Source organism: Nerophis ophidion, linkage group LG03, assembly GCF_033978795.1.
Source record: "Nerophis ophidion isolate RoL-2023_Sa linkage group LG03, RoL_Noph_v1.0, whole genome shotgun sequence".
Classification (NCBI taxonomy): Eukaryota; Metazoa; Chordata; class Actinopteri; order Syngnathiformes; family Syngnathidae; genus Nerophis; species Nerophis ophidion.
The window spans coordinates 1,572,971-1,597,059 of NC_084613.1; the positions used below are offsets into that span (position 1 = coordinate 1,572,971).

General features: G+C 39.8%; 1 protein-coding gene across 2 annotated transcripts; it reads left to right on the forward strand.

The window, feature by feature from the left end:
* Positions 1–508: 508 nt before the first annotated feature.
* On the forward strand, positions 509–24,089 carry rragd (ras-related GTP binding D). 2 transcript variants are annotated; one of them, XM_061893869.1, is made up of 7 exons: positions 509–650; positions 3,460–3,755; positions 4,157–4,356; positions 4,605–4,719; positions 5,417–5,559; positions 16,418–16,566; positions 23,835–24,089. In XM_061893869.1, exons 1-7 carry the CDS (start codon positions 551–553, stop codon positions 23,873–23,875), a joined length of 1,044 nt encoding a protein of 347 aa, XP_061749853.1. In that variant the 5' UTR covers positions 509–550; the 3' UTR covers positions 23,876–24,089. The 2 variants fall into 2 exon arrangements, with proteins under 2 accessions (XP_061749853.1, XP_061749852.1); XM_061893868.1 differs by lacking the exon at positions 23,835–24,089 and adding an exon at positions 21,391–22,811.

A 24,089-nucleotide genomic window follows, 5' to 3' on the forward strand; every position in this document is an offset into this window, starting at 1 on the left:
AGTGGTAAAGGAATGGCTAAATCAGGCTAGAATGAAGGTTTTAGAATGGCCTTCCCAAAGTCCTGACTTAAAGGTGTGGACATGTCAGAAATGTAGATTGTGGATGGCCACCAAAAGTGTCTTATTGCAGGTAAACTTGCCAAGGTCACAAGGAAGCAAATATGAACATTGCTGTACGTATACTTTTGATTGCTCACATCTTCAGTAGAGACATAATAAAGTCATAAAAGAAGCAAACTTCATGAATGTTTTATGTGAGCAACAAGTTTGTGCTCCAATCACGACATCACAACAAAATAAGAGTTGTAGAAATGATTGGAAAGTCAGACATCATCTTCTTTACACCTGTACCTACACTTTTGACCACCACTGTACAAATATTTATGAAAAACTAATCATGTATGTTTTCCAAACACAGTATGTAAAAATGTAACAAGTGTGTATTTTATTTTGAAAGGTTAGTGTAATGTGGGGAATAAAGTGGAGCTGACATTTCCGAGGTCTCAGGTATCAAGTGTGGTGTTAAATTTAGAGCGAGTGTCCAGAAGACATGGACGTGACCGAGAAGCAGACTTGTGCAAACAACATGGAGGACATGGAGGACTCACTCTTGGACTATTTGGACCAGCAAGACCACCTGGAGGACGCAGGTAGTCAACTTTGGACTCGTCCATGACGTCATTATACTTACAACTCATCATCATTTTCACCAAACATTATACTTACAAGCAACTCATTATCATTTTCACCAAACATTATACTTACAACTCATTATCATTTTCAGCAAACACCGACCATAACTTGCAAGCACAAGGACAAGAATATGATATTTGCTGTTGTGCTGGCAGCATATTTACTTCATGCTGTTACTTGCTGAAACCAGGACTAAAGTACACTAAGTCTTCAACAAGGTCAGTTAGGACCAAACATCTACTGGAGGTACTAGTGGGACCACAACAATGTCATTATTGGCTTTATTTCAACACAATATCTTAGTGTACATGAAACTAATGTTTATTATTGTCATTTAGTCCTTCAATCAAATGTTGAACATACTAGACAACTTGTCTTTTAGTAGTAAGTAAACAAACAAAGACTCCTAATTAGTCTGCAGTAACATATTGTGTACTTTATATACCTATTATTTGATACACATTATGAGGGACAAACTGTAAAAATGGATTATTAATCTACTTGTTCATTTACTGTTAATATCTGCTTATTTTCTCTTTCAACATGTTCTATCTACACTTCTGTTCAAATGTAATAATCACTTATTCTTCTCTTCTTTGATACTTGACATTAGTTCTGGTTGATACCACACATTTAGGTATGGATCTGATACCACGTAGTTACAGGATCATACAATAAAATACAACACCAAATAAACCAATAATAATATGGTTAAGAAATACTGATGTAAAGGGTAGGTGTCGCACTGTTTTCATGTTCTATCTACACTTCTGTTCAAATGTAATAATCACTTATTCTTCTCTTCTTTGATACTTGACATTAGTTTTGGATGATACCACACATTTAGGTATGGATCATGTTGATACCAAGTACTTACAGGATGATACATTTGTCATATTCAAAGTCCTCATGTGTCCAAGGACGTATTTACTGACTTTATAAACATAATATACATTTTTTAAAAACGAAAGAAGATGTTGTGATGCCAAAAAATGTCGACATAATCATAGTAGTATCGACTCGATACGCTCCTGTACTTGGTATCATGACAGTGGATGTCAGGTGCAGATCCACCAATGGCGTTTGTTTACATTTTGACGGAGGTACTTTTCAGAGGCGGTATAGTACCAAATAAGATTGGTAACTTACACCTGTTTGTCAAATAAGTTCCCACCCACCTGTGAGCCAATCCCCAGAATTTGTTCAATAGAATGTTATGATTATCATATTTTCCGGAACATAGGGCGCACCGGATTATAAGGCGCACTGCGGAAGAGTAGGTTGAGTCAGCTCTATTTTCACACAAAAGGCCCAACGGAATACAAGGCGCATTAAAGGAGTCATATTAGTAGTATGTAATGCTGCTTCTTTGCTCCAAATGTTGGATAGATGCTTTTCTACACATCATCTTCAACTCACTTTCTGACAGTTGCTTCAGGAAGCACCGTTTTGTGGCCGCTCTTATTTACGTGGCTCACCTTTGGCAGCGTCTTCTCCCCGTCATCTTTGTTGTAGCGGTGTAGCGTGCAAGGACGGGCGTGGAAGAAGTGTCAAAAGATGGCACTCACTGTTTTAATGACATTCACATTTACTTCAATCAGTAACAGAGCAGCATTTCCTCATCCGTGGCTCACTCGTGCAACAACAACACCCGAAATGTGTACGGTGAAAAACCATCTGATCGGAACTCTCTAAAGTTCCTTGGGTGAATAATGTAAAGTCACTACACCGGTATGTTTTAGTGCTTTCATGGTGAGTTTACTGACAGATATAAGTAAGAACTTTACACTACTTTATATTAGAAATGGCAACAGTGGAGGATGAATGTCACATAACAAGAAGATAAAGAAAAAGAAGAAGCTTATTGACTATGGAGTCAACACAGACTATAAAGGTGGAGGCACGCAAATTTTCAGGACTTATGCAGATCCCAAATGCAGATCAGCAGGTACCAGAAGGTAAGAAGTACAATCCATCAAGCGGTACGGCTTCATAGCATACCAAAGTCGTATTAAACTATGTTGGTAGATTTTTGAGTGTGTAATGTTCTATATTTTCAATGGAACATATACAATGTTGGTGTTTACTTGAGTCATATTGCAGTCTACATGTATCTCTTATGTGTGACTGCCATCTACTGTTTACACCTATCAATACACCATGTACAAAATAGAATAGCTTCGAGGCCGGTAAGCACAGCCAAACTTATTCCGTCCATTAGGTGCACCGGGTTAAAAGGTGCACGTCAAGTTTTGAGAAAATGAAAGGTTTCTAAGTACGCCTTATAGTCCGGAAAATACGGTAATAGTGTCAAATACTTTTTGAAATCATTTTTTTTTTTGGTCTAAGGAATTGATGACCTCAATTGTGTCGATTAAAGTTAGTGAAGTTGATCTTTTAGCTCAGCTGGTGATGAAAAGAAGACAAACTTTGAACACAGCAGACCGCTCGCCATTCAGATTGCGAGATGAAGCGTGAGGCGAATAAACACACGTACCTCTTCAATGACCGTGTTGAACACAATCTTCAATGACGGTGTACATTTGTGGTGTTGAACACAATCTTCAATGACGGTGTTGAACACAATCTTCAATGACGGTGTTGAACACAATCTTCAATGACGGTGTTGAACACAATCTTCAATGACCGTGTTGAACACAATCTTCAATGACGGTGTTGAACACAATCTTCAATGACCGTGTTGAACACAATCTGCATTCAGCATTTATGAAGTTACAAGATTGACATTTGTTGTATCTTGTTCAGTCATGGGCTTCAGTGACAGTCCGAGCGGAGAAGTCCAACCTCGCATCCTGCTGATGGGTCTGCGAAGGAGTGGAAAGTCCTCAATTCAGAAGGTGGTTTTCCACAAGATGTCTCCAAATGAGACACTGTTCCTGGAGAGCACCAACAAAATTTGCAGGGAGGATGTATCCAGCAGCTCCTTCATCAGCTTCCAGATCTGGGACTTCCCCGGGCAGATTGACTTCTTCGAGCCCACATTTGACTACGAAATGATCTTCAGAGGCACCGGAGCACTGATCTTTGTTATTGACTCGCAGGTAAAGTAGTAGTTGAGACTCGGGATAGGTACCTTTCACATTTGAACCAATTTTGTACCCATTCTAGGTCCTAGGAATTTATACCGGGACACAATGGTACCAACTTTTAGTGTGTTCATGTGTTAATAAATGTTGAAAGTTTGCTTTTTTTCATTTTTATTTTGTAGATTTATCACTCAGCTGATAAATACAACCATGCTACCCAGTTGTTAGAACTTCTTTCCTTACATTTCTGAGTCATTTGCCATTATTCTCTAGAAGACTTTAGGTGTGGTTGCAATACCCAGATGGTCTATGGCAGTAGTCTTTAGGCCACAGTAAGGCCGGACCATTTGGCTCCAAACTGTATCATCGTTTATTCATATGTTTATTGATCAGGAGAGAAATGTCTGTCTTTCTAGGACGATTATGTGGAGGCGTTATGTCGACTACATCTCACAGTGACACGGGCTTACAAAGTCAACCCTGACATCAACTTTGAGGTCTTCATTCACAAAGTTGACGGCTTGACGGACGAGCATAAGATTGAGAAGCAGACGGATATACACAAACGCTCCAATGATGACATCGCGGATTCAGGACTTGAGCAAATACATCTGAGGTAAACATTTGGAAACAAAGTTTTAGGTTATCTGTATCTACAACAAGTTAGAGTGTTCATTGAATGGAAAAGTCTCATTTATAAGACTAAATTGTAAAGGCTTCTTCAAAATGATACCATTGACTGTATGACAACTTATTGAACTACTTCATCATTGTTAGTCAAACCAGTTAGTCCCACTTTGTCTTTTTATAAACTTGTGTCAATAAGTGTCCCAATATTCTCATTCAGTTTCCATCCCGTTCCAGTTTCTATCTAACCAGTATATACGACCATTCCATATTTGAAGCATTCAGCAAAGTAGTCCAGAAGCTAATTCCACAGCTGCCTGCTCTTGAAAACCTTCTAAACATTTTCATATCTGTGAGTACGACTTTCCTTCTTCACACAACTTGCTGTTTGTTGCACTGATGCTAGGCTAGGACCTCCGTCGCTGTTGTCCAGATGATGCTAGGCTAGGACCTCCGTCGCTGTTGTCCAGATGATGCTAGGCTAGGACCTCCGTCGCTGTTGTCCAGATGATGCTAGGCTAGGACCTCCGTCGGTGTTGTCCAGATGATGCTAGGCTAGGACCTCCGTCGCTGTTGTCCAGATGTTTTCCACAAGGGGTCACCTGCGAAAATAAATCAAGGCTGGGGGCCACTTTATATTTCATTAGACTCTAAAGGGCAACTGCACTTTTGGGGGGAAATGTAGTTTACTATCACAATGAAAGACGTGACTGGGGATGATATTTCATATTTTATTAGCATTATAAATAATAAATAAATGCGATCAATTCCTTTTTTTTTTTTCTTTGTCATGAAAAAGGGACGTTTTTGTCCTGAAAAAGGGAGGTTTTTGTGGTTGGTGCACTAATTGTAAGTGTATATTGTGCTTTTTATGTTGATTTAATAAGAATAAAAAAATACTATTTTTATTTATTTTTTTATTTTATTTTTTTAAATAAAAATGAATAAACAATTCTTCTGTGGCCCAGTACCAATCGGGCCACATACCGTAGACCATGTTTGATGCTGAGGGAGGCTAAGTGCTGATCTTCCTCTTGGTCTTTGTCCAGAACTCAGGTGTGGAAAAGGCCTTCCTTTTAGACGTGGTCAGTAAGATTTACATCGCCACAGACAGCAGTCCAGTGGACATGCAGACTTACCAACTCTGCTGTGACATGATTGACGTCGTCATTGACATCTCTTGCATTTATGGGTAAGTGAATGGACTCCCAACACTCATCCCTACATGAGTAATACACTTTGTACATCATACACTTTGTACATCATACACTTTGTACATCATACACTTTGTACATCATACACTTTGTACATCATACACTTTGTATGCATCAACATCTAGATGATGGTGGATGAAAAAGTGTCAATAGTTGCTATGCTACTCTGTTTCCCCCCACCTTCAGCTCACAGACCCAGTCACTGTTTCAGCGCTTCCTGGTTATGACATTTCTCCTAGCCTACCGTATTTTTTGGATTATAAATCACAGTTTTTTTTCATAGTTTGGCCGGGGGTGCGACTTATACTCAGGAGCGACTTATGTGTGAAATCATTAACACATTACAGTAAAATATCCAATGATATTATTCATCTCATTCACATAAGAGACGTATAAGATTTCATGGGATTTATGGATTAGGAGTGACAGATAGTTTGGTAAAGGTATAGCATGTTCTATATGTTATAGTTATTTGAATGACTCTTACCATAATATGTTAGCTTAACATAGCAGTTGCTTATTTATGCCTCATATAACCTACACTTATTCAGCCTCTTCTTCACTATTCTTTATTTATTTGAAATTGCCTTTCAAATGTCTATTCTTGGTGTTGGGTTTTATCAAATAAATCTCCCCCAAAATGCGACTTATACTCCAGTGTGATTTAAACATGTTTTTTTCCCCCCTTCTTTGTTATGCATTTTCGGCAGGTGCGACTTATACTCAAGAGAGACGTATACTCAGAAAAATAGGGTACATAAGTGTGTTGTGTAACAACATTTCATAAACTTCATTCCTGCGTTAGGTGTAACAAACAGTACTGTATAATAAAAATGCCCCATTTAACCAGCGTGTGTTGAGCTAATTTGCGTCATAGGTTCAGGTTCAAATCCAGTTCGGAACTTTCTATGTTTTCTCTCTCAAAGGTTGTCCGTGTCAGAATAATCATAGACTGTAAATTGCAAAAGGTGTGAATGTAAGCGTGAAAGTTTAAGCAGTAATGACTAAATCGAGTATTTTTAAAAAAAGAACCCAGCCTGTTTAATAATAATATTGCTAATAGTATTTTTTGGGCTGTTAAATTATACATACATAAAAAAATAAATCAGATTAATACAATTTTGAAACTTGCATTGGATTTTTGAAGATAAAGTGTGTAATTGGTTTGAGAAAGTGTCTTCACTGTTTTGATGTCAGAGCGACTATTCGCAATAAAAAAAAGAAGTCTCCTTTCGTTTTCCTGCCAAACAGTCTTTCCTTTTTGTTGAGCTTTTACATCATCTTACTAACTAAATCAGTCACAGTAACAATCGAAATGTTATGTTAGCACTACACCTTAACCGTAATCTGAACACGGAAGTGAAGCACCACCTACGCTTTAATATATGTATATATATATATATATATATATAGAGAGAGAGAGAGAGAGAGAGAGAGAGGCTTTATAAATCTGACTAATTGCAGATGACGTCCACCTGTCATTTAACCAGGAACAGGAAAACACCAAAATAAAAGCATGACTGTCATGCAAAGCCTGACAATACAGATAATAATTTCACCATCACTTTAGTTTGTGACAAAACAAAGTTACTCCGTCAATTTACAATTGATTGACTGAGACTTTTATTAGTAGATTGTACACAGTACAGTACATATTATTAGTAGATTGTACAGTACAGTACATATTATTAGTAGATTGCACAGTACAGTACATATTATTAGTAGATTGTACAGTACAGTACATATTATTAGTAGATTGCACAGTACAGTACATATTATTAGTAGATTGCACAGTACAGTACATATTATTAGTAGATGTCACAGTACAGTACATATTATTAGTAGATTGCACAGTACAGTACATATTATTAGTAGATTGCACAGTACAGTACATATTATTAGTAGATTGCACAGTACAGTACATATTATTAGTAGATTGCACAGTACAGTACATATTATTAGTAGATTGCACAGTACAGTACATATTATTAGTAGATTGCACAGTACAGTACATATTATTAGTAGATTGCACAGTACAGTACATATTATTAGTAGATTGTACAGTACAGTACATATTATTAGTAGATTGTACAGTACAGTACATATTATTAGTAGATTGAACAGTACAGTACATATTATTAGTAGATTGCACAGTACAGTACATATTATTAGTAGATTGCACAGTACAGTACATATTATTAGTAGATTGCACAGTACAGTACATATTATTAGTAGATTGCACAGTACAGTACATATTATTAGTAGATTGCACAGTACAGTACATATTATTAGTAGATTGTACAGTACAGTACATATTATTAGTAGATTGCACAGTACAGTACATATTATTAGTAGATTGCACAGTACAGTACATATTATTAGTAGATTGCACAGTACAGTACATATTATTAGTAGATTGTACAGTACAGTACATATTATTAGTAGATTGCACAGTACAGTACATATTATTAGTAGATTGCACAGTACAGTACATATTATTAGTAGATTGTACAGTACAGTACATATTATTAGTAGATTGCACAGTACAGTACATATTATTAGTAGATTGCACAGTACAGTACATATTATTAGTAGATTGCACAGTACAGTACATATTATTAGTAGATTGCACAGTACAGTACATATTATTAGTAGATTGTACAGTACAGTACATATTATTAGTAGATTGTACAGTACAGTACATATTATTAGTAGATTGCACAGTACAGTACATATTATTAGTAGATGTCACAGTACAGTACATATTATTAGTAGATTGTACAGTACAGTACATATTATTAGTAGATTGTACAGTACAGTACATATTATTAGTAGATGGCACAGTACAGTACATATTATTAGTAGATTGCACAGTACAGTACATATTATTAGCAGATTGCACAGTACAGTACATATTATTAGTAGATGGCACAGTACAGTACATATTATTAGTAGATGTCACAGTACAGTACATATTATTAGTAGATTGCACAGTACAGTACATATTATTAGCAGATTGCACAGTACAGTACATATTATTAGTAGATGGCACAGTACAGTACATATTATTAGTAGATGTCACAGTACAGTACATATTATTAGTAGATTGCACAGTACAGTACATATTATTAGCAGATTGCACAGTACAGTACATATTATTAGTAGATTGCACAGTACAGTACATATTATTAGTAGATTGTACAGTACAGTACATATTATTAGTAGATTGCACAGTACAGTACATATTATTAGTAGATTGCACAGTACAGTACATATTATTAGTAGATTGCACAGTACAGTACATATTAGTAGTAGATTGCACAGTACAGTACATATTATTAGTAGATTGCACAGTACAGTACATATTATTAGTAGATTGCACAGTACAGTACATATTAGTAGTAGATTGCACAGTTCAGTACATATTATTAGTAGATTGCACAGTACAGTACATATTATTAGTAGATTGCACAGTACAGTACATATTATTAGTAGATGGCACAGTACAGTACATATTATTAGTAGATTGCACAGTACAGTACATATTATTAGTAGATTGTACAGTACAGTACATATTATTAGTAGATTGAACAGTACAGTACATATTATTAGTAGATTGCACAGTACAGTACATATTATTAGTAGATTGCACAGTACAGTACATATTATTAGTAGATTGCACAGTACAGTACATATTATTAGTAGATTGCACAGTACAGTACATATTATTAGTAGATTGCACAGTACAGTACATATTATTAGTAGATTGTACAGTACAGTACATATTATTAGTAGATTGCACAGTACAGTACATATTATTAGTAGATTGCACAGTACAGTACATATTATTAGTAGATTGTACAGTACAGTACATATTATTAGTAGATTGCACAGTACAGTACATATTATTAGTAGATTGCACAGTACAGTACATATTATTAGTAGATTGTACAGTACAGTACATATTATTAGTAGATTGCACAGTACAGTACATATTATTAGTAGATTGCACAGTACAGTACATATTATTAGTAGATTGCACAGTACAGTACATATTATTAGTAGATGTCACAGTACAGTACATATTATTAGTAGATTGCACAGTACAGTACATATTATTAGTAGATTGTACAGTACAGTACATATTATTAGTAGATTGTACAGTACAGTACATATTATTAGTAGATTGCACAGTACAGTACATATTATTAGTAGATGTCACAGTACAGTACATATTATTAGTAGATTGTACAGTACAGTACATATTATTAGTAGATTGTACAGTACAGTACATATTATTAGTAGATGTCACAGTACAGTACATATTATTAGTAGATTGCACAGTACAGTACATATTATTAGTAGATTGCACAGTACAGTACATATTATTAGTAGATTGCACAGTACAGTACATATTATTAGTAGATTGCACAGTACAGTACATATTATTAGTAGATTGCACAGTACAGTACATATTCTGTACAATTGACCACTAAATGCTAACACCCCAATAAGTTTTTCCAGTTGTTTAAGTCGGGGTCCACCTTCATCAATTCCTGGTAAACAACATTTCAATGTGATCATATCTTCATTTTGTAGTTAGTCAAGTGCAGTTATTGTATTGAATGTGAAGCATCGACAATGATTGTAACTGAGAAATATGCTTACATTCCACATCGTAATAAAAGAAGTATTGCTGCAGGTGTGTCCTCTTTGACCTGAATGTGTGTCAGAATGAAAGAAGAAGAAGGAGGCCAGCGTGTGGTGGCAATGTGGCCTCACTGCTGTTTGCAATGGAAGTAGGACACACTTAGCCTGAAGCCGGGGAATATTCCTCACACTTCTTTGCTAGGGAAATGCTCCATTATGTAAAGCAGGTTAGTTACAAGCTCCAAAGAGGGTTGCAAGGTAGAATGTCCTCATTATCTGGGCCGAACAGCTTGTGCAGCACATCTGGATTACACGCCTGGCTTTTCTCATGTCAGAAGACGTTGGGAAGCTTGACTGTTCTTTGGCACACTCATGAAGCCTCCATTACAAATATGGATGTCCGATATTATCAACTGACTGATATCATTGACCGATATTGCACTAGTCAGGGAACACATCCATGTTTTGTCCCAGCTGATGACCAGATCAGCATGTAGTGAGCGACTGCTTCGTGTTCCACAGAGCAACACTTGCTGCTCGTCTGTGAAGTGACTCCAAATATTTTCCTTTGGATTGTAAAAACCCAATTTGCAATAAAAGTTTAAATCGCTGGTAAAGTCAGAGGCAAACAAAGTGTCTTCTTTCAATACTTTTCTAACATCTATGATGTGGGAGTCTTTCAGCACCTCACAATTCCATTCTGATTACATCTGATTCAGAATTGACTCTTGATTCAACACAATTCTGCTCATTTATTATTTGGTGTATGAATGATAACGAAGGCTTTCCAAAGCAGGTGACAAGTGACAAAAGCTCCTCTTTGGCTGCTGACATGCAACTTATGAACCTCCAAAGTCTGATTGCAGACAGCTTTGACCATCCTTCATTCATTTGTGGCTTGGAGGGCTGCCAGCTTCTTCCCAATTTGTGGAGAAGCCATGGCAATCATGAGTCCACGTTGGTAGATGTCTTGGCAATCATGATTCCACATTGGTAGATGTCTTGGCAATCATGAGTCCACATTGGTAGATGTCTTGGCAATCATGATTCCACATTGGTAGATGTCTTGGCAATCATGATTCCACATTGGTAGATGTCTTGGCAATCATGAGTCCACATTGGTAGATGTCTTGGCAATCATGAGTCCACATTGGTAGATGTCTTGGCAATCATGATTCCACATTGGTAGATGTCTTGGCAATCATGAGTCCACATTGGTAGATGTCTTGGCAATCATGATTCCACATTGGTAGATGTCTTGGCAATCATGATTCCACATTGGTAGATGTCTTGGCAATCATGAGTCCACATTGGTAGATGTCTTGGCAATCATGAGTCCACATTGGTAGATGTCTTGGCAATCATGATTCCACATTGGTAGATGTCTTGGCAATCATGATTCCACATTGGTAGATGTCTTGGCAATCATGATTCCACATTGGTAGATGTCTTGGCAATCATGATTCCACATTGGTAGATGTCTTGGCAATCATGATTCCACATTGGTAGATGTCTTGGCAATCATGATTCCACATTGGTAGATGTCTTGGCAATCATGATTCCACATTGGTAGATGTCTTGGCAATCATGATTCCACATTGGTAGATGTCTTGGCAATCATGATTCCACATTGGTAGATGTCTTGGCAATCATGATTCCACATTGGTAGATGTCTTGGCAATCATGATTCCACATTGGTAGATGTCTTGGCAATCATGATTCCACATTGGTAGATGTCTTGGCAATCATGATTCCACATTGGTAGATGTCTTGGCAATCATGATTCCACATTGGTAGATGTCTTGGCAATCATGATTCCACATTGGTAGATGTCTTGGCAATCATGATTCCACATTGGTAGATGTCTTGGCAATCATGATTCCACATTGGTAGATGTCTTGGCAATCATGAGTCCACATTGGTAGATGTCTTGGCAATCATGATTCCACGTTGGTAGATGTCTTGGCAATCATGATTCCACGTTGGTAGATGTCTTGGCAATCATGATTCCACATTGGTAGATGTCTTGGCAATCATGATTCCACATTGGTAGATGTCTTGGCAATCATGATTCCACATTGGTAGATGTCTTGGCAATCATGATTCCACATTGGTAGATGTCTTGGCAATCATGATTCCACATTGGTAGATGTCTTGGCAATCATGATTCCACATTGGTAGATGTCTTGGCAATCATGATTCCACATTGGTAGATGTCTTGGCAATCATGATTCCACATTGGTAGATGTCTTGGCAATCATGATTCCACATTGGTAGATGTCTTGGCAATCATGATTCCACATTGGTAGATGTCTTGGCAATCATGATTCCACATTGGTAGATGTCTTGGCAATCATGAGTCCACATTGGTAGATGTCTTGGCAATCATGATTCCACATTGGTAGATGTCTTCAATGTCCTCGACTGAAAGAATGGTCAAGCACACAAACCTCCACTTCTCCCAAGAGTTCATCGTGTATCCAGCCACAAACGTCCCGAAGAATAATCAATTCCATTGTTTAAGTTTTGGAGCGCAGTCTAAAAAGAGGCTCCAAGAAAGGTGAGACAAGACAAAGAAGCAAAAGCAGGAGAAGTAAGGGAAGTGTCTGCCTTCGCTGAGAGCCATAAAAGGAGAAGTCTTCACAGTACGTTACCAGTTCTCTGTACTCCAAGGCACGTCCTAGTGGTCATGTTCTCTGCACACAATGGTTGCTAATATCTTGTCTGCTGCTGAGACTGACCTGACAAGATGGTTGCTAATATCTTGTCTGCTGCTGAGACTGACCTGACAAGATGGTTGCTAATATCTTGTCTGCTGCTAGGACTGACCTGACAAGATGGTTGCTAATATCTTGTCTGCTGCTGAGACTGACCTGACAAGATGGTTGCTAATCTCTTGTCTGCTGCTGAGACTGACCTGACAAGATGGTTGCTAATATCTTGTCTGCTGCTAGGACTGACCTGACAAGATGGTTGCTAATATCTTGTCTGCTGCTGAGACTGACCTGACAAGATGGTTGCTAATCTCTTGTCTGCTGCTGAGACTGACCTGACAAGATGGTTGCTAATCTCTTGTCTGCTGCTAAAACTGACCTGACAAGATGGTTGCTAATCTCTTGTCTGCTGCTAGGACTGACCTGACAAGATGGTTGCTAATATCTTGTCTGCTGCTGAGACTGACCTGACAAGATGGTTGCTAATCTCTTGTCTGCTGCTAAAACTGACCTGACAAGATGGTTGCTAATCTCTTGTCTGCTGCTAGGACTGACCTGACAAGATGGTTGCTAATATCTTGTCTGCTGCTGAGACTGACCTGACAAGATGGTTGCTAATATCTTGTCTGCTGCTAGGACTGACCTGACAAGATGGTTGCTAATATCTTGTCTACTGCTGAGACTGACCTGACAAGATGGTTGCTAATATCTTGTCTGCTGCTAGGACTGACCTGACAAGATGGTTGCTAATATCTTGTCTGCTGCTAGGACTGACCTGACAAGATGGTTGCTAATATCTTGTCTGCTGCTGAGACTGACCTGACAAGATGGTTGCTAATATCTTGTCTGCTGCTAGGACTGACCTGACAAGATGGTTGCTAGTATCTTGTCTGCTGCTAGGACTGACCTGACAAGATGGTTGCTAATATCTTGTCTGCTGCTAGGACTGACCTGACAAGATGGTTGCTAGTATCTTGTCTGCTGCTAGGACTGACCTGACAAGATGGTTGCTAATATCTTGTCTGCTGCTGAGACTGACCTGACAAGATGGTTGCTAATATCTTGTCTGCTGCTGAGACTGACCTGACAAGATGGTTGCTAATATCTTGTCTACTGCTGAGACTGACCTGACAAGATGGTTGCTAATATCTTGTCTGCTGCTAGGACTGACCTGACAAGATGGTTGCTAATATCTTGTCTGCTGCTAGGACTGACCTGACAAGATGGTTGCTAATATCTTGTCTGCTGCTAGGACTGACCTGACAAGATGGTTGCTAATATCTTGTCTGCTGCTGAGACTGACCTGACAAGATGGTTGCTAATATCTTGTCTGCTGCTGAGACTGACCTGACAAGATGGTTGCTAATATCTTGTCTGCTGCTGAGACTGACCTGACAAGATGGTTGCTAATATCTTGTCTGCTGCTAGGACTGACCTGACAATATGGTTGCTAATATCTTGTCTGCTGCTGAGACTGACCTGACAAGATGGTTGCTAATATCTTGTCTGCTGCTAGGACTGACCTGACAAGATGGTTGCTAGTATCTTGTCTGCTGCTAGGACTGACCTGACAAGATGGTTGCTAATATCTTGTCTGCTGCTAGGACTGACCTGACAAGATGGTTGCTAATATCTTGTCTGCTGCTAGGACTGACCTGACAAGATGGTTGCTAATATCTTGTCTGCTGCTGAGACTGACCTGACAAGATGGTTGCTAATATCTTGTCTGCTGCTGAGACTGACCTGACAAGATGGTTGCTAATATCTTGTCTGCTGCTGAGACTGACCTGACAAGATGGTTGCTAATATCTTGTCTGCTGCTAGGACTGACCTGACAATATGGTTGCTAATATCTTGTCTGCTGCTGAGACTGACCTGACAAGATGGTTGCTAATATCTTGTCTGCTGCTAGGACTGACCTGACAAGATGGTTGCTAGTATCTTGTCTGCTGCTAGGACTGACCTGACAAGATGGTTGCTAATATCTTGTCTGCTGCTAGGACTGACCTGACAAGATGGTTGCTAGTATCTTGTCTGCTGCTAGGACTGACCTGACAAGATGGTTGCTAATATCTTGTCTGCTGCTAGGACTGACCTGACAAGATGGTTGCTAATATCTTGTCTGCTGCTGAGACTGACCTGACAAGATGGTTGCTAATATCTTGTCTGCTGCTAGGACTGACCTGACAAGATGGTTGCTAATATCTTGTCTGCTGCTGAGACTGACCTGACAAGATGGTTGCTAATATCTTGTCTGCTGCTGAGACTGACCTGACAAACCTCAAATCTGCTTTACAGTCTTCCTTGGCCACTTCATCTTCTGACAACAAATGGCCTTTTCAGGAAATATTGATCCTTGAATAAATACTTTTCTCTTGTGTCGTTCACCACAAATGTCTTTCAAATGCTGATTATTGTTTTCTCTCCCAATATTCATCCATGTATTAAAGTTCTTCAACTTCTTCTTCTCCTCCAGATTTTGGCGCGCTCTACCTTCCACATTTTTCATCCAATTCAAATTGTTCCAACTGCAAACTGTTCGGCCTAATCGGGAATCACGGGATTATCCTTGACAAATAACAAACATTCCCAGATTTCTCAGAATTCCAGGTTTTCCTGGACATTTTTCCCACTCAAAATGAATTGGCCATTTTTCAAACTTCCACCATTTCCAGATTTTTTAACCGATTCAAACCACTTCAACACATTCCACCGTCCAGGAAATTTAAACCATTTTTTTTTGTTAAAAAAAATTCCAGGATTTTCCAGAATTCCTGGTTTTCCAAAGCCCTATTTCCACCCGTTTTTTTGGGCGACTACTCCTCCCACATTTTTCAATGTATTTCAAGCGTTCCACCGTCAAATCATTCGTCCTAATTAGGACAAGAAACAAAGTTGTTTTTGACTCTGGAAATATTCCAAGTTTTCCCGAAATTCCAGGAATTGCGTAATACCATTTCTCAATTCAACATTTTTCGACCGATTTGAAAAATTCCAACACCAACCATTTCAACTCATTCAGACCGTTCAAGTTGTTTAGCTTTTTTTTTTTAATTCCCACTGTACCTAAAATTCCCAAATTTGGGGGAAATTCCCATTGAAATCAAAGTTCCATAACTCCCACATTTGTCATCTGATTCAAACTGTTCCAACTTCCAAATCTTCAGCCTGTTTGGGAATGTGTGATCGACTTCAACAATTCTAAAAGAAATTCCAGGATATCAGTTCAACTTCAGCATTGGAGCATTCACACACAATTCCTTCAGGAAGTGCCTCATCATGATGTGATTTGTTTTGTTTAACATGAAAACATTTTTAATAATAATGATGTTTGAAGGAGTGATTCATCCTCTCAGAAGCTGGCCTTCAACATTGCTCGGAGGAAGCAATACCGACTACACAGTCATGAATCCACAAATCAGCCAAGAAAGTACAAAGTGTACTTTAAAATGTGTTTGTGTCTCTCCCTCAGGATGAGCGACACAGAGACAAGTTTACCTTACGACGAGGAGTCCGTGGCCATAATCCACCTGGACAACGTGACAGTCATGTACCTGAAAGAGGTCACCAGGTTCCTCGCCATGGTCTGCTTCCTTCGCAAAGAAAGCTTTGAGAGAAAAGGTGAGTGAATAACTGGCACGTCACACCAAGAATAGTATTTCATTACAATAGTACAAGGTAGTCATTTCACAATGAATACATTCTGTCACAGGAAAACTATCTGAATGTGTAGAAATAATGTTCATTGAAAAGTAGAATTGTCTCAGTACTGTCCTTGCAAGGATGTGAGGATGATACAGTGACTGTCCTTGCAAGGATGTGAGGATGATACAGTGACTGTCCTTGCAAGGACGTGAGGATGATACAGTGACTGTCCTTGCAAGGACGTGAGGATGATACAGTGACTGTCCTTGCAAGGACGTGAGGATGATACAGTGACTGTCCTTGCAAGGACGTGAGGATGATACAGTGACTGTCCTTGCAAGGACGTGAGGATGATACAGTGACTGTCCTTGCAAGGACATGAGGATGATACAGTGACTGTCCTTACAAGGACGTGAGGATGATACAGTGACTGTCCTTGCAAGGGCATGAGGATGATACAGTGACTGTCCTTGCAAGGACATGAGGATGATACAGTGACTGTCCTTGCAAGGATGTGAGGATGATACAGTGACTGTCCTTGCAAGGACGTGAGGATGATACAGTGACTGTCCTTGCAAGGACGTGAGGATGATACAGTGACTGTCCTTGCAAGGACATGAGGATGATACAGTGACTGTCCTTACAAGGACGTGAGGATGATACAGTGACTGTCCTTGCAAGGGCATGAGGATGATACAGTGACTGTCCTTGCAAGGACATGAGGATGATACAGTGACTGTCCTTGCAAGGATGTGAGGATGATACAGTGACTGTCCTTGCAAGGACGTGAGGATGATACAGTGACTGTCCTTGCAAGGACATGAGGATGATACAGTGACTGTCCTTACAAGGACGTGAGGATGATACAGTGACTGTCCTTGCAAGGGCATGAGGATGATACAGTGACTGTCCTTGCAAGGACATGAGGATGATACAGTGACTGTCCTTGCAAGGATGTGAGGATGATACAGTGACTGTCCTTGCAAGGACGTGAGGATGATACAGTGACTGTCCTTGCAAGGACGTGAGGATGATACAGTGACTGTCCTTGCAAGGACATGAGGATGATACAGTGACTGTCCTTGCAAGGACGTGAGGATGATACAGTGACTGTCCTTGCAAGGACATGAGGATGATACAGTGACTGTCCTTACAAGGACGTGAGGATGATACAGTGACTGTCCTTGCAAGGACGTGAGGATGATACAGTGACTGTCCTTGCAAGGGCGTGAGGATGATACAGTGACTGTCCTTGCAAGGACGTGAGGATGATACAGTGACTGTCCTTGCAAGGACGTGAGGATGATACAGTGACTGTCCTTGCAAGGACGTGAGGATGATACAGTGACTGTCCTTGCAAGGACGTGAGGATGATACAGTGACTGTCCTTGCAAGGATGTGAGGATGATACAGTGACTGTCCTTGCAAGGACGTGAGGATGATACAGTGACTGTCCTTGCAAGGACATGAGGATGATACAGTGACTGTCCTTGCAAGGACGTGAGGATGATACAGTGACTGTCCTTGCAAGGACATGAGGATGATACAGTGACTGTCCTTGCAAGGACGTGAGGATGATACAGTGACTGTCCTTGCAAGGACATGAGGATGATACAGTGACTGTCCTTGCAAGGATGTGAGGATGATACAGTGACTGTCCTTGCAAGGATGTGAGGATGATACAGTGACTGTCCTTGCAAGGACGTGAGGATGATACAGTGACTGTCCTTGCAAGGACGTGAGGATGATACAGTGACTGTCCTTGCAAGGACATGAGGATGATACAGTGACTGTCCTTGCAAGGACGTGAGGATGATACAGTGACTGTCCTTGCAAGGATGTGAGGATGATACAGTGACTGTCCTTGCAAGGACGTGAGGATGATACAGTGACTGTCCTTGCAAGGACGTGAGGATGATACAGTGACTGTCCTTGCAAGGACATGAGGATGATACAGTGACTGTCCTTGCAAGGACATGAGGATGATACAGTGACTGTCCTTGCAAGGACGTGAGGATGATACAGTGACTGTCCTTGCAAGGACGTGAGGATGATACAGTGACTGTCCTTGCAAGGATGTGAGGATGATACAGTGACTGTCCTTGCAAGGACGTGAGGATGATACAGTGACTGATTTACCAGCATCCCCATCGCTGCTTAGCTTAGCAATTGTCAGAAAGAACCTTGTAAGATCCAGCCAAAACATCCTGTCTTAATCATGACCTTCAAGCTAGAGCTCAAAATAACTTGGTTGATCCAAGCATGCGACCCCAAAAAAGTGACTAGTAGTAGAAAACGGATGGATGGATGGATGGGAAGGAAGAAAGTAAATTATCAAAGATATGTGTAGCTAGCTAACTTGGTGACATTTATCTATGAGAATGAAGATACCGTATTTCTTTGAATTGCCGCTGGGTATATAGTATGTGCCTGTCTAGAATTACTGCCGGGTCAAACTCATTTAAAAAAATATTATTTTCTTTAGCGCATGCCTAGGATTTCCGCCGGGTCAAACTCGTCACGTCACGAGTGACACTTCACCTGTCATCATTTTCAAAAAGAAGGAGGCTGATTTCAATCATTTGAAATCGCATAAAGGGAAGAAGATTAAGAGCTATTCAGTAGGATTTAAGGTCCAAGCTATTGAATATGCTAAAAAGAACAGTAAGCAGCTATGTTTTATTAATATACCGTAGCTGTGTGTGTCAAATATGAGTCATTAAATGACTCCCGCCTCCTGGTGGTAGAGGGCGCTAGTGATCCTTCTTGCGACAACTCGGCTGCAGAAGAAGTGACAACAAGCAGCAAGAGTGAGCAGCGATCCTTTAGTTTTTCATCTCGCTTGCACTTTTAACATGGAGGATTACATATCTAAAATAAAACAGTTTTCTAAACTGGACTTTCAATGGAAGCAGGAGGTAATAAAGGAAGATCTCCATCGAGACAGAGAGACTTTTAAAACTGAAGAAAGATAAGGAAGACTTCTATAAACAAGTTATCGATGCTTTTGATCAGAAGGAGCTGCGCATGGACTTCATTTATAAGTAAAGGTAAGACCATAATAAAAAAATGTTTATTAAATGTGCTTTTCATGATGGTATCCTTACATCACACTCAAATTTTTAAGCACAGGCCTAAATTTACCGCATGCTTTTAGTAAGTGCCGGAGTGAGAAGAGGTTTTAAATTAATTAGCACCCCGGCGGCAATTCAAGGACATACAGTAGTACATGTAAGAGTACAGTAGCAGGTATGCAGGGTGCATGACTTGTCAACATACAGTAGTACATGTAAGAGTACAGTAGCAGGCATGCAGGGTGCATGACTTGTCAACATACAGTAGTACATGTAAGAGTACAGTAGCAGGTATGCAGGGTGCATGACTTGTCAACATACAGTAGTACATGTAAGAGTACAGTAGCAGGTATGCAGGGTGCATGACTTGTCAACATACAGTAGTACATGTAAGAGTACAGTAGCAGGTATGCAGGGTGCATGACTTGTCAACATACAGTAGTACATGTAAGAGTACAGTAGCAGGCATGCAGGGTGCGTGACTTGTCAACATACAGTAGTACATGTAAGAGTACAGTAGCAGGCATGCAGGGTGCATGACTTGTCAACATACAGTAGTACATGTAAGAGTACAGTAGCAGGCATGCAGGGTGCATGACTTGTCAACATACAGTAGTACATGTAAGAGTACAGTAGCAGGTATGCAGGGTGCATGACTTGTCAACATACAGTAGTACATGTAAGAGTACAGTAGCAGGTATGCAGGGTGCATGACTTGTCAACATACAGTAGTACATGTAAGAGTACAGTAGCAGGTATGCAGGGTGCATGACTTGTCAACATACAGTAGTACATGTAAGAGTACAGTAGCAGGTATGCAGGGTGCATGACTTGTCAACATACAGTAGTACATGTAAGAGTACAGTAGCAGGCATGCAGGGTGCATGACTTGTCAACATACAGTAGTACATGTAAGAGTACAGTAGCAGGTATGCAGGGTGCGTGACTTGTCAACATACAGTAGTACATGTAAGAGTACAGTAGCAGGCATGCAGGGTGCGTGACTTGTCAACATACAGTAGTACATGTAAGAGTACAGTAGCAGGTATGCAGGGTGCGTGACTTGTCAACATACAGTAGTACATGTAAGAGTACAGTAGCAGGTATGCAGGGTGCATGACTTGTCAACATACAGTAGTACATGTAAGAGTACAGTAGCAGGTATGCAGGGTGCATGACTTGTCAACATACAGTAGTACATGTAAGAGTACAGTAGCAGGTATGCAGGGTGCATGACTTGTCAACATACAGTAGTACATGTAAGAGTACAGTAGCAGGTATGCAGGGTGCATGACTTGTCAACATACAGTAGTACATGTAAGAGTACAGTAGCAGGTATGCAGGGTGCATGACTTGTCAACATACAGTAGTACATGTAAGAGTACAGTAGCAGGTATGCAGGGTGCATGACTTGTCAACATACAGTAGTACATGTAAGAGTACAGTAGCAGGTATGCAGGGTGCATGACTTGTCAACATACAGTAGTACATGTAAGAGTACAGTAGCAGGTATGCAGGGTGCATGACTTGTCAACATACAGTAGTACATGTAAGAGTACAGTAGCAGGTATGCAGGGTGCATGACTTGTCAACATACAGTAGTACATGTAAGAGTACAGTAGCAGGTATGCAGGGTGCATGACTTGTCAACATACAGTAGTACATGTAAGAGTACAGTAGCAGGTATGCAGGGTGCATGACTTGTCAACTCTTGTCTGCCTGTCAGGACTGATAGATTACAACCTGCACTGCTTCAAGAAAGCCATTCAGGATGTTTTTGATGTGAGGGTGAGGCTTCAACAAAATAAAAAGAGAAGAAGCAGCAGTCAGCGCTGAGGACAGCTGTCAATCAAATGTACTTGCTGAGGACTGCTGTCAATCAAATGTACTTGCTGAAGACTGCTGTCAATCAAATGTACTTGCTGAGGACTGCTGTCAATCAAATGTACTTTCTGAAGACAGCTGTCAATCAAATGTACTTGCTGAGGACTGCTGTCAATCAAATGTATTTTCTGAAGACAGCTGTCAATCAAATGTACTTGCTGAAGACAGCTGTCAATCAAATGTACTTGCTGAGGACAGCTGTCAATCAAATGTACTTGCTGAGGACTGCTGTCAATCAAATGTACTTGCTGAAGACAGCTGTCAATCAAATGTACTTGCTGAGGACAGCTGTCAATCAAATGTACTTGCTGAGGACTGCTGTCAATCAAATGTACTTGCTGAGGACTGCTGTCAATCAAATGTACTTGCTGAGGACAGCTGTCAATCAAATGTACTTGCTGAGGACTGCTGTCAATCAAATGTACTTGCTGAGGACTGCTGTCAATCAAATGTACTTGCTGAGGACAGCTGTCAATCAAATGTACTTGCTGAGGACTGCTGTCAATCAAATGTACTTGCTGAGGACTGCTGTCAATCAAATGTACTTGCTGAAGACAGCTGTCAATCAAATGTACTTGCTGAGGACTGCTGTCAATCAAATGTACTTGTGTGTCCTCATGTCATGATCCTGCCTTTTCTGAGCTGACAGTACATACATTCTATACTGTACTCTACTGTATATCCAGGGTATATTTCACATGTACACTACTGTACATACTAGGAGTGTAAAGATTCTATTGGATGCAGAATTTGTGGTTGCTGATACCATTCAGGGCCAATATTTGTTTTTTAGCAACCATATGATCAGAATGGATTCAGTAACTTTTTAGCAATAAAAGCAAGCAGTGAGACTTTGCAGTAAATATTAGATACTGGACACTGCAGGGGAACTTTGCCATAATTCTGTTATTTCTTCTGACGGAATGATGCATACATGAATTATGGCTACAAAGAAGCAAGTAAAGAACAATTGTTGCATTCACATTTTCTTTCAACAAAGTGCAACCAACACTTGAGGTTCCTTCAACAAAATCAACATTCAAGCACTCTTCAATCTAAGTACACTCATCAACATTCAAGCACTCTTCAATCTAAGTACACTCATCAACATTCAAGCACTCTTCAATCTAAGTACACTCATCAACATTCAAGCACTCTTCAATCTAAGTACACTCATCAACATTCAAGCACTCTTCAATCTAAGTACACTCATCAACATTTCAACAGTATATTTACCTGCCAAATAAAATTCTACCACCTGGCCTTTTCTGTATTCTCTTCTTCGCCCTGGCCTGGCCAACGAAGGCCAATGAAGGCCAGCGTCCCAGGTCTGCAGAAGTAAAAAAATACTGTAATTGATATCACCACATGGACACCGGATACCATACAGAAACAAATTTGCACACTTCTGGACCTTGAAGCCCCTCAATTGTGTCCAAAAGGGTCCAGAGTATCCAATCACAGCGTTAGTTTAGCGAGAAGGCCTTACTGACAACAACTCATGATCTGATTGGCTATCGCAATTATCTATCAACTGTATGTGCTCGTTCACTGACACTGCACAGACGCCCGCATTGCTGAATCTAAAGGCTCCGGGCATGTTTGGTACAGCATCAATCAATGTTTACTTATATAGCCCTAAATCAGGAGTGTCTCAAAGGGCTGCACAAGCCACAACAACATGTAAACAAACTACGATGAGTTCAAGGACTGTGAAATGAGTAGGACAAAACGGTGCCTGCTAAATCCTCTCATCAGTGAAGCATGTTTAATATAAACTGTGCCATTTCTAACAATTAGGGAGCTTTGTGTCAAGCTTGTTCTCCCAGAGAAAATATATTCAAATAAATATATTTTTTCTTTATCTTTTTCCTTCTTCACACAAGTCTGAACCACTAGAGCGGCGCTAAAGAGCTGACCCCCGCCTCTGGGAGGAAAACATACAAGTGGGAATCAGAACCAGGAAGTTTACAGGGAAAAAAACAACAACAATCCTGATAAAGTAAAAAAAAATAGTTGACGCAAAGGGAAATACAATAAATAAAACAGCACTTGATCAAAAAAAATAATAATATTAATATTTTATTTTTCAATTTCACTTTTTCTTCTGGCATGTTGATTTTTCAATTGGCAGTCTTCTTTTGTAATAATAATAATAATAATAATAATAATATAATGTTTGTTCAAATATTTATGGCAGTTCTACTCTCATCCCTTTTGCGTGTGTGTGTGTGTGTGTGTGTGTGTGTGTGTGTGTGTGTGTGTGCTGGTCTGATGTTGCATAAGTGCTGCTGGTGGTCCAGCGTGTGTTACATAAGGCAATTTGATGTCCAGAGTTGTAATCCCGTGTGCAGCAGCTGGGACTTCCATCCTGTCCTCCTGTCCTCCATGCAGAGCTTTGCACCGACTTCAACTTCCCCCCCAATCACACAGACGGTCCTCGGGGGCCAGGTCAGGGTGTTTCATTAAAAGCAGTCCCCAATCAACACGGAGACATGCTGGCTCCAAATGATTTCCTGCCTAGCAGCTCAGTGAAGCCGT

Coding starts and splice junctions, on each gene's coding strand:
- rragd (XM_061893868.1), top strand. CDS start 551: ATGGACGTGACCGAGAAGCAGACTTGTGCAAACAACATGGAGGACATG. Junction 4,357..4,604: donor CTTGAGCAAATACATCTGAG/GTAAACATTTGG, acceptor ATCCCGTTCCAG/TTTCTATCTAACCAGTATAT. Junction 5,560..16,417: donor GACATCTCTTGCATTTATGG/GTAAGTGAATGG, acceptor TCTCTCCCTCAG/GATGAGCGACACAGAGACAA.